The sequence below is a fragment of the Ammodytes marinus genome (genome assembly GCF_949987685.1).
Source record: "Ammodytes marinus genome assembly, chromosome: 21".
In the NCBI taxonomy this organism is placed as follows: Eukaryota; Metazoa; Chordata; class Actinopteri; order Uranoscopiformes; family Ammodytidae; genus Ammodytes; species Ammodytes marinus.
The window spans coordinates 11,257,660-11,268,425 of NC_137225.1; the positions used below are offsets into that span (position 1 = coordinate 11,257,660).

Sequence of the window (10,766 nt, forward strand, 5' to 3'; positions counted from 1 at the left end):
CCATCTAGCAAATAAAACTTCAGTTCCACCATATGTTGAGGCTAGCTCAAAGCCACTGTGAAGCTCGTGAAACAGATTGGTCTGTAGTACTATGCCATTCAGCAAACCATTTCTCACAGCTACACCACCAATTCAAATGGCTGTGCGAAAGAGGGAGAAAAAATAAAGAGAGAGAGAATGATAGTGGGGTTATGAGTCCAGTTGGCATTACATGTTGATCATGTGTGTGTTTATCCACCTGCTACGCTGTAACCCTGCTCTGTAATCTTCTTGGTTCCTCTAACCCACATCTGACTGATGTGTTCTGTGGCACTTGGCCGGCCCAAACCGCGCTGGGCGGACCTCCAGATGACTGACACAAACACGCACCGACCGCACATACAAAAATCCGAGTACAGGGTTAAGAATAGTCCTGTTAGTGTGGGCTCATTGCCAGAGGCATCTGTGTAATGGTGGACCTTACTTTGGTGTGTGTATTTGTGTGTGTGTGGGAGAGCGTGTTTGAGAGATTCAAGAAGGAGGTTAGTATGAAGAAGGGCATTCCTAAACTTATTCCATGCCTTTTTGTGATTGAATGTTTATGCCACAGCAAATTAAAAAACTTTTATCCCTATCTTATCTTAGGTCAGTTATTTTAACAGCCAACAGTCAAGACCCTGCCCATCTGTATGTAAGGTGAACTCATTTACACATTACACCAGAGGATGTGGTTTGTCCCACATGTTACACTGTATATCAGTGTCATTTGATCCGGATTACATTTAGGTTGCCATCATTTGAATTGCATATACTTGAGACCTGAGGGAAATTGAATGTCCTCCGTTTGAAAGGAGAAACCCATATATGCAAACACACTCAACTACTCACCAGTCTCTCCACCTCCTGCTCACGCAGTCTCTCCTCTTTCTGCCGGTGGTGGTAGTCGCTCAGTTCCTCCTTGCCGCTGAGTGAGCTGATGCTGCCCCTCCTCTCCCTGAAGCCTCCCGGTGGGGTCACTCCTGCCTTGCCAAAGGACTGCCTCCTCTCCCCCAGTCCCATGCCAGGCTCTAGGCCTGCCTTCCCAAATGACTGCCTCCTCTCTCCCAGGCCCGGGCCACTGGTAAGCTCCAGGCCTACCCCTCTCCTGTCCCTCTCCCTGTCCCTGTCACCTGAATACAGCTCTTGAGGGATGGAAGTGGTGGAGCCCAGTGAGCTGGTGGAGGTTAAGCTGAGTTTCTTGGCCACTCGCGGAGAAGAGGATCCCCCGGCCCTGGAGGGGATGGTCACGTCTGGTGGGGCGATGACTGTGGAGGAGACTGTGGAGGGGTTGATGATGGTGGAGGGCAAGTTCTTAGGGGTGGACAGGGAGATAGACACCACACCTTCTCCTTGAGTTATTTGATTTTTGTTGGAGAAGATCTGGCTGGAGTAACTACTGGAGTTGTGGTTGAGGTCTTGGTTTGCATTCTGGATGTTGTTGTAATGCTCTTTTCCATGTTTGTAGCCACCAGAACCGTCGGATCTGCGTGGCGGCAGCGTGGACAAGGTCAGGACTCCGTTGTTGATGTCGCGGGGAGAGGGGGACGGGCAGAGACGTGGCAGGGAGCGGCTGTGCCCCCCTGTCATCATCCCATTCAGAGAGCCCGTGGAGTATTTCCGGGTTCGACTGCTGGGCGCCTGGGGCTCTTGGGTGCCATAGCTGCGACGGCCTAGACGGGGGCTGGAGGGCATGCTGGCCGCACCGCTGCCTGTTGACGCAGTGCGGGGTGTGGAGGAGGAGGGAGGGAGAGTGAGGTGATAGTTATGGCTGCCGTCGACAGAAGTGGAAGAGCCTCCGCCGTTCCACGTGGACAGCAGCGTGGAGGAACCCGGGTTGTGAGGCCGCCGGGAAGACAGAGAAGAAGAAGAAGTAGTGGTGTCAGAGCGCCGTCCGGGGGAGAGAGGGGGAGGGGACTTCAGAGTCATGGGCGGACGCTCGGTGCCGTAGAAACGCCGCGCCTGTTCCTGATAGGACGATGATGTGGAGGTGGCAGGGCTTGTCACAGGTGTGGTGGGCGGGGACTGAGACAAAGAATGGGGGGGGGGGGAAACAGATTAAAATAGGAATTACTTGAAAATAAGAAGTTATTGCATTATATATTTCAAACAAAATATGTAACAAGTAGATTGAAGTCAGCGATTCTCAAGAATGCCTGTTGTGAAAATCAGTGAATATCTCCTCGAGATCCGCTACCTGTCCGTGCAGTGTGGGCACACAGCCAAGGCTCTGTAAACGGCCATGTTGCTAGGTAGCTACGGTGGCGCCTTTGTTTACGGTAGCCTACATATCCTTTGTTTACATAACAATTTATAGAGCCTTTAACACCTGTTTTCTTTTCAGCTAACGCTCAGTACGTACAGGTGGCAGATCGTGAGGAGATATTCACTGATTTTGACAACAAGCGTTCTACAGAATCACTGACTCCACCTTTGAAAGGACAGAAATATACAATGGGTAAGTCTTTTGTTGCCACTTAAAACATTGTAGCAGCATAGCCCGGGGTAATGGGTAAGCCCCGGTTACCTATATGTTTGGTCTTACAGATAATGACTAAACCCTGGTTAGCCCTGTTTAGCCCAGGACAAACATCCAGGCTCACCATAGAGACTCTGTTAGAGCGCAACATAAAAAGCAGAATCGTAAATCCTTAAGTGGAGCTGAAAGACGGCTGACCTGTGTCATGCTGAAGTAGGAGGGGTTAGCATTCCCGTTAGCTCGCAGGCTGTTCTCCAGGGCAATCTTCTTGCGCTGCAGGGTGTCCATCAAGTCCCGGAGCTCGGAGGCCGATCGCATGCCCCGAGCACTGCTGGTGCCGCCCACCACCGCATGGCTGTAGTCACTGCTAAACTTCAGGTAGTCTGCAGGTAGAATGGAAAGGAATTAAAAATGGAGATTGTGGAATATTGTGGTGAACATTCCATGGGTATGAGAATCAGGGAGATTTAAATGGGATAAGTATGGAATAGATTCATGTGTAGAAAGAAAAAAACAGTAAGAATGCAGTTACAAAAACCAAACATGAATAGGATAGGCAGTATGAATGTCTTTGACTACAGTTCCTTTCTCATTAGTTTGTGGAAAATTGAGAAAAAAAATATATGGTAAGAGAAAAAGAAGGGAGAAAAAGGAAAAATGGGAGGGGCAGTCATAAAATAATGGCAGAAGAGAGAAAGAAAGAGGGAGAGGTTGTACCTGAAGCCACTGCTATTCATAGATGGGGCCCTTTGCAGGACAAACCCAACCCAAACAATCTCCCAAACTGGCGGCCAATCAACCAGAACAGGAGTTAACTCTCGCACACACACACACACACACACACACACACACACACACACACACACACACACACACACACACACACACACACACACACACACACACACACACACACACACACACACACACACACACACACACACACACACACACACACACACACACACACACACACACACACACACACACACACACACACACACACACACACACACACAGAGTCTCTTGCACAACCATCCATTAGATCCAAGAAAAACATTTGAACTCTAACTCTAGTGCAGTTCCTCAAAGTAAGATTTGAGGAAATGAAAAAGACCACAGAATATTTTGGAATACCCTCAAGAGGCCCCCCGCCCTTCCTCAAGCCTTTTATTTAAAGCAGCTTCAGCAGAGAGAGAGGGTCTTTTTCCAAACCTCAACCGGGACAATTTGTACTTCCTTCTTGGGCAAATATTGCTGATGTCGGGGTAAGTACTCAGATTAATATAGTAAAAGTTCCACTTTTTTGGTGCAGATTTCTTAAAAAAAACAAAACATCCCTAAATATTATCCTGTCATCAATAATGCTGGAGAGAAACACTGAGGTAAGAGAACGCAGTATGTGAGAAACCTGCCTGGATGTTTTATTTTCATTCATCTGTGGGTTTATGTGGAAAAGAAGCTATTGCAATTTTCAAGCTTAGACCACCCACTGTTTTAACTGTTACACATGCCCACACGCATATGCACACACATGCACTTTTCCTACAGCTTACAACCGTGGGCCCTCCTGAGAGAAAAACACAACATAATGTTATGTGTACATGTGCAGAGAGTTTACATATGTGCGACAGAATTTGAACATGAGTGAGAATATTCAACTACGACTGCTAAGTTGAGTTGTATTTGGAAGAGAAACTAAAAAGTACACGTCATAGCAGCCCGTGTGAGAAAAATCTCAAACCTTACATGGACGGAGAGAAATGGGGCAGAAAATTAAAGACATCATGAGATCCAGAAACACATACACACACACACACACACACACACACACACGCACGGAATGACAGACAGACATACTCGGGGTGTTTGTGTCCATACATGGGCAGACTTATACTGGAGGCCTGGAGTGCATCAACTGCCTCGACTATTCTCTTCTATGCCAGGCTCGCTTTGCTTCGTGACTTTAGGTGTACGTGTCAGAGTGCGAGATTTGGCAATAAGAAGGATAAAGGTAAATATTTTTGGCTGCTAGTAATAGCAAGGTTGTTAAGTGTGTGTGTGTGTGTGTGTGTGTGTGTGTGTGAGAGAGATAAATCTATGAAATAAATCTTAAAAGGTTGCCGAGATAGGTGTGCATTCCTTATGTTACAGCGTTGAAAGGGCAAGGATTCCAAATGATAATGGCACACACCTTGCTCACAGCCCGGCAAATCACTAAGGAGACAGCGGAGTCCAGCTGGATTGCCGTGGCAACGGAGGGGCACCAGATGACAAAAACATTCCAATATGCTTTGGATTTAAGGTTTCATCGTGTGAGTGTGACAGTGAGAGCATATGTTTAGGAAAGACATACGAGAGGGGCCGGGCTGAAAGAAATACCTGAACCCACCCTACCCATCAGTCATTCTAACGTGCGTACACACACACACACAGCACACACGTGTTCCTGGCTACCTGTAACTTTACACTGAGATCCCTGTCAAAGGCATGGGAGCAATACAAATCATTTGTGAGCCCAACTAGAAACTACAGGGGGAGAATAGGTGAAAAGCAGATGCACTAGATGCAAGAGGAGATGGTGGTGATGTGGCAGAACAAAGGCAGAGAGGGAGGAACAAAGGAAAGCAGGACAGGCATCAAGTGCAGTTCAGGGGTCAGGGAAGGGGCCGACTAGACCCCTTTGTTCTTGTGTGGGTATACCTGTGTTGTATGCTAACGCGGACACTGGGCTCTTTTGTGGAAGCATGCTCTTCATTCTGCTGGCCTCCTCTGGATGGTTGAACCGGAAGAAATAGGACTTACCCAGACACAGGGAATAACCTAGAGAGAAAACACACAGACACACACAAGGGAAACATTTGAGATACAAGTCACATTTACTGTAAAATAAATTAGGTATGCTTTATACACTATGTGTGAAAGACCAGCTGTAAATACAGCCTGAAAATTGGTATGAGAGTGGAGTATTTATTCACAGCCGGACACACACACTTGCACACACTCGTTGCACAGCCAGCCATCCCAGGCCACACTGTTTGCTCTGGCCATCAATTAGGCTGAGGGGGCCAGGTATTAAACAAGATGTCAGGGTCACAACCTCTGCAATACACACAGCCAGCCACAGCTGTCCAAATACCTCAAAAGGGAAGGGAGAGGGACAACACAGCGCTGCTGAGCTGGAGCTGAAACTGACACACACACGATCTGATGCAGTAAAAAAAATAGCATAAATTACAGTAGAGGACTACATTATACCGCACATTTTGAGGAAAGGACTGCAGACAGAAAATCACTGACACCCCCTAACATTTGTCTGTCTTCCGACACGCACATGCAACTCTCTGCGCTCCGTTCAGTCTTTCAACCTTCATTCCCAACGGGCAGACTTTTCAGATAAGCGTTACAGTAATCTCCCCCAACCCCCACCCCCCTGCAATGTTAGCATGTGTGTGTGTGTAAAAGGCTAAAAAAGCACCTCCTTAATTGCTCCATTACAGTTACATCAAATTCCTTGGCTCTGAAGTCAGACACAACCACCGAGGCAAGAGGGGGGATAGCGAGAGGGCGAGTGGAAAAAGACAGAATGGAAAAATGTCAAAACAGTTTTTCTTTCTTTTCCCCCCTTTCTCTTTTGCACGTTTCTTCTTTCTCACACACAACCTTATGTCCAGTTTCACGGACATATCCACAGAAAAGTCTAAAACCAATAGCCTAACTAGAGATTATAGTTCAGTTAAAAAGAGGTCATATTATTTGTCTAGACGTTTCTTTGGTGTGCTTGAAGAGCAGATGTATTTTTGCCTTCAAAGCTGTAATTTCTCAGCACAGGGGGGTAGACCTGAGAGCAGTTGTGAGGTGTAGCGAACGCGAACACACACACACACACACGCACAAACAGTGCAAGGAATGTTTAGTCTACACAGCTGGACTGTGAACTTCTTAAATACATACTCATGTAAACACAATCTTGCAGGGTTTGGGAGCAAGCTGTGAAGCAGTGGCATCAAGACGGAGAGATCAAAGGTTGTGTGTGTTGTGGGTAAAAAGAGAGACAACACACACACACACACCTCAAAATGAAAACTTAGTGTGAGCAAGATCTAATATAGGATTCTTGTTGGCAGATATGAGCAATGTGTGAACAAATGTGGTGCATATACTCCTTGTGACAGTGCCTAATAACTCACACTTACTCTCAGTATTTATCATAACAGCAAATACACACACACACACACGTATAACTACGCTACACACACGTACAACTTTGCCAACATTCCGCTCTTGTAAAAAAAAAATAATAATTTCCTACCCTCAATAGCTCTCCATGTGCTACCTTTAAAGTCGAGGGTAAAAAAGTGTGTCAGCCCCAGCCCCCACCCCTCACCTCTTTCCTAATTTCCTCTCAGGACTCCTTAGCTAACACATAACCACTAACTAATCCTCTCCTCCTTCCCATCTTCAGTGGAAACAAACACTAGCAGTATGTGTGTGTGTGTGTGTGTGTGTGTGTGTGTGCGTGCGTGTGTGTGTGTGTGTGTGCGTGTGTGTGTGTGTGTGTGTGTGTGTGTGTGTGTGTGTGTGTGTGTGTGTGTGTGTGTGTGTGTGTGTGTGTGTGTGTGTGTGTGTGTGTGTGTGGAGAAAAAAGAAACAAACAAGGACAAATTCAGTAAACAGCATCCTCCACACACATCCAATCAAAACTGCTTACAAATGCAGACTGCACATACAGTCTGATGTCCTAAATAACTTGCACAAAAACCTTTGCCCGCTCCCCTCTGTGCGCACACACACACACACACACAAAAGCATACCACCCCCTACAAAATACATTTCATTTCATTCACGTGATTACTTGTTTACCAGCGAATTGCCTCCCATGTCGAAAAATGTGCCCGCTAACACATGTGGACAGACCCCGTCTCCAACAATTTTTTTTTAAATGAGCCTGTATGTATACATTTATAGGATAATTTAACCTTTGCGATCTACAAACGACTGACCTCAAAGTCTTTGAGGACACAGATGCAAGAGCTGTATCGCGTCTGGTGCCAATTTCTGTTCCAATGTAGATCTGAAGGGACCGAACTATATACTCTCACCGCAATGTTATGGGAGGGGAAACTCAAAGCTGTTTCTCTATTTGGTTAACATAAGTGGAGGAATTGCCAATTTGAGACCATTAGGTTCGAATGAAAAATAAACCAATTACAACAGATCCCGTGTCGAACATGTGCTTGTCTGCTAATTGGTCAGTTCCTCGGAATTCAAAAAATGTCAAATGCAGTCATAAAAATAAAATGGTCCCCCCCATCGCTTTGATCAACATTTGTTAAACATTTGAAAACTTGGTTGCCTAAATGTTGCTATGATCCTTAAAATCTGTCTGGTACTGAACTAACGCTGAATTGACTCATTCATGAAAAGATGCAAACACACACACACACACACACACACACAGTCCCAGTGGGAGTGTAGATTGGCCTCAAAACCACAAATTAACCCTCTCTGGGGCACAAGGGTCCAGCAGTAACATCATAAAACAACAGACTGGTCTTTCTCAGGGGACTCATTTTAGATTAGTTCAGTCACCCACTCACACTTTCTGTCTGTCTCTCACACACACACACACACACACACACACACACACACACACACACACACACACACACACACACACACACACACACACACACACACACACACACACACACACACACACACACACACACACACACACACACACACACACACACACACACACACACACACACACACACACACACACACACACACACAGTCTGGCTCCTCACCAGAGAGTCAGCGGTTATCTTCTCTCTGCTTTATCTCAAATCTCATCCACAAAGCAACAATATATTAACCCGACACACTTCTCTCAAACAAAGGTTGTCAGCATGGGAACAACCAAGGGTATAACATATTGATAACCTCTAATCTATTAGAGCGCAAAAAGAAAAGAAAAGATAAACACAAACACTCCGCAAACTGATAAAGTATAGCTTAAATAATGGTTAAATGAATCCATTTGAGGCATGATGAGGAAGAAAAGGCTTGTGGACACAATAGCATCCAGGACAATGCAGCAGGTTTTGTGTCCAGGTGTCAGGTATCCTGACCACTGAGGCTGTCCTCATAGCCACAGGCTAGTTCCTCTTTGTTACATGATGCACTCAGACCAGACTGTGAACTTGCCAGCTCTTCTTCGACCCTGAGGCACACACACCAAGGTTATTTACATCAAAGGGCGCACAGGCAAAATGCTAAAATCAACAGGTTGGGATGGAACGCCTCCAAATAGGAGACTATGGACATTCACATCTGCTCACCTGCTGAAACAATAGGCCATCTGCAGTGTGTGCTTTACAATCCTTTTTTTAAAGCAAAAAACAGTAATGTCAACTTATCATCTTATGGCCCAGAGCAGATGGTACTTTTTAAACATTTTCCTATGCAACCAATCAGAGCTTTTGATTTCTTAAGAGAAACCCAGAATCAGCTGATCCCTGCTGGTAAGAGGAGTCAAATGAGACACGGCTTCAGATAAACAAACATATCGATCGGTTACAATGACCACACAATTGAAGATTTGGAACAAGACCTTTGCCCAACAACATCTTCAAAGAGCACTGGAGGCCGATTTGATTTCAGCGTGCCCCTTTAAAACACATAGCCTATGCATGGTATGCATTGCCGGGTTTGAATGTAAATCTCAGCCATCATTTGAAGTGAAGCACACTCAAATCAGAAGGAGATTCCCCTTAACACGTAGGCCACCCAAACAAGAGAAATCGACAGATAGTAAGCAACAACAACACAAAAAGTGTCTTCAAAGAACATGTAGGCCTATAACGTCTCCTAATTAAAATAAAACAATTAATTCAGGAACAATTAGAAGGGTACGAGTAAGAATTAAAAACGGGTGCAGTTAGTAAAGTCAAAACAATGCGCGAGGACATGTAGCTTTGGCAAACACTACTTGTATAAGCTAGTTAATAGAAATCCGTTACAAACCTTTTGAGTCCCATTCAGTGAGCACTTATCACGACAAGAATAACTACTTTCTCGCATGTAACGTTTGGCCACTTATCATGACAAGACCTAAAAAACTGTCTTCGAGAGAGGTAGGCTAAACTAAAACAAAATTAATTTAAAGAGCCCAAATAGCTGAGGGCTATATCTACACTCCTGCCGGTTCCTGTGTTATTGTTTGCCTCGCTCCTCTTCACCCGTCCTGACTCCGTGGAGGAAAGTTTGCTCATTCACCATCCACAAGTCTGACTCCGGGACTGTACCAACTTTCAGTCGAAAGGGGCATGAGGCGCGAAATTTACTAGAGCACACGAATGTACATGTTGTAAAGAACATAACTTAATTAACGAACGTTTAACGCCTCAAAACGATAAAGAAAGGTACAAAATAAATAAAGAAATTATCAAAAATAAAAAAATAAATAACTAAACAAGTGTAACGCCATTACCCCCTTTCTGTAGTTGGTAGGTTCGAAGCTATTAGACGATGAGGTATTTGGTAGACGCCCCTTCGGCCCCTTTCTTTGTCTACCTACCTATTTTCCTTCTCTTTTCTTTAAAAATACCTCCGACCAGTGTAACCCCAAACCTTAGAGTGACTTAAACACCTTATAAATCTTGTTTTTTTTCAGTCAAATTCAGAATTTGGAAATTACAAATTACAGTGGAGAGCAAACAATAAACATTTGAATAATCACAAGGCCTTTTTCTTTCTTTCAGGGGGAAAGGAAGAATTAGCCTAAGTCAGGCACAGTCTCTCTTCAACTGTTTCTTATATCTTTCAGATAGGCTACTTTGTCATCTGTAAGCATTTTCCACACATCATGAATCCACTGACAGCAACTCTGTCTTTTAGCTGTGTTCAGATTGTGTGTGTGTGTGGGTGCGTGTGTGTGTGTGTGTGTGTGTGTGTGTGTGTGTGTGTGTGTGTGTGTGTGTGTGTGTGTGTGTGTTTGAATGTGAGACAGAGCGAAAGTGGTTATTTAAGCATGTGTTTTGTTTCGACAGCTACATTTGCATAATATCCTTCAGGCCGGTGTGAATGCTGGGGGATTGAGTTTTATACCCAAACTCCTCAATCGAACATGAACTGATAGTTTCAGGCAATAAAAGGGGGGGGGGAAATGAAAGCCTGCAGTAGTTATAGGCTACTCTTTAGTGGTGATTTCTGTTATTGCCGCACAATGATTTGTTATTGACTATCATTTCTGTTATTATGTTGC

At 45.0% G+C, this 10,766-nt stretch overlaps 1 protein-coding gene across 4 annotated transcripts in view; it reads right to left on the minus strand.

Moving 5' to 3' along the window:
- Positions 1 to 10,766, minus strand: part of phldb2b (pleckstrin homology-like domain, family B, member 2b) — a 48,538-nt gene that overhangs the window by 18,046 nt on the left and 19,726 nt on the right. For 3 of the 4 annotated variants that reach the window (XM_080050379.1, XM_080050380.1, XM_080050378.1), the window contains exons 6-8: positions 5,198 to 5,317; positions 2,693 to 2,877; positions 868 to 2,040 (exon numbers count right to left, since the gene is read on the minus strand). In XM_080050379.1, coding sequence (XP_079906505.1) covers positions 868 to 2,040; positions 2,693 to 2,877; positions 5,198 to 5,317 — 1,478 coding nt within the window. Of the gene's footprint in view, positions 1 to 867; positions 2,041 to 2,692; positions 2,878 to 5,197; positions 5,318 to 9,526; positions 9,738 to 10,766 lie in introns of those variants that run through there. The other variant, XM_080050381.1, reaches the window with a different exon arrangement.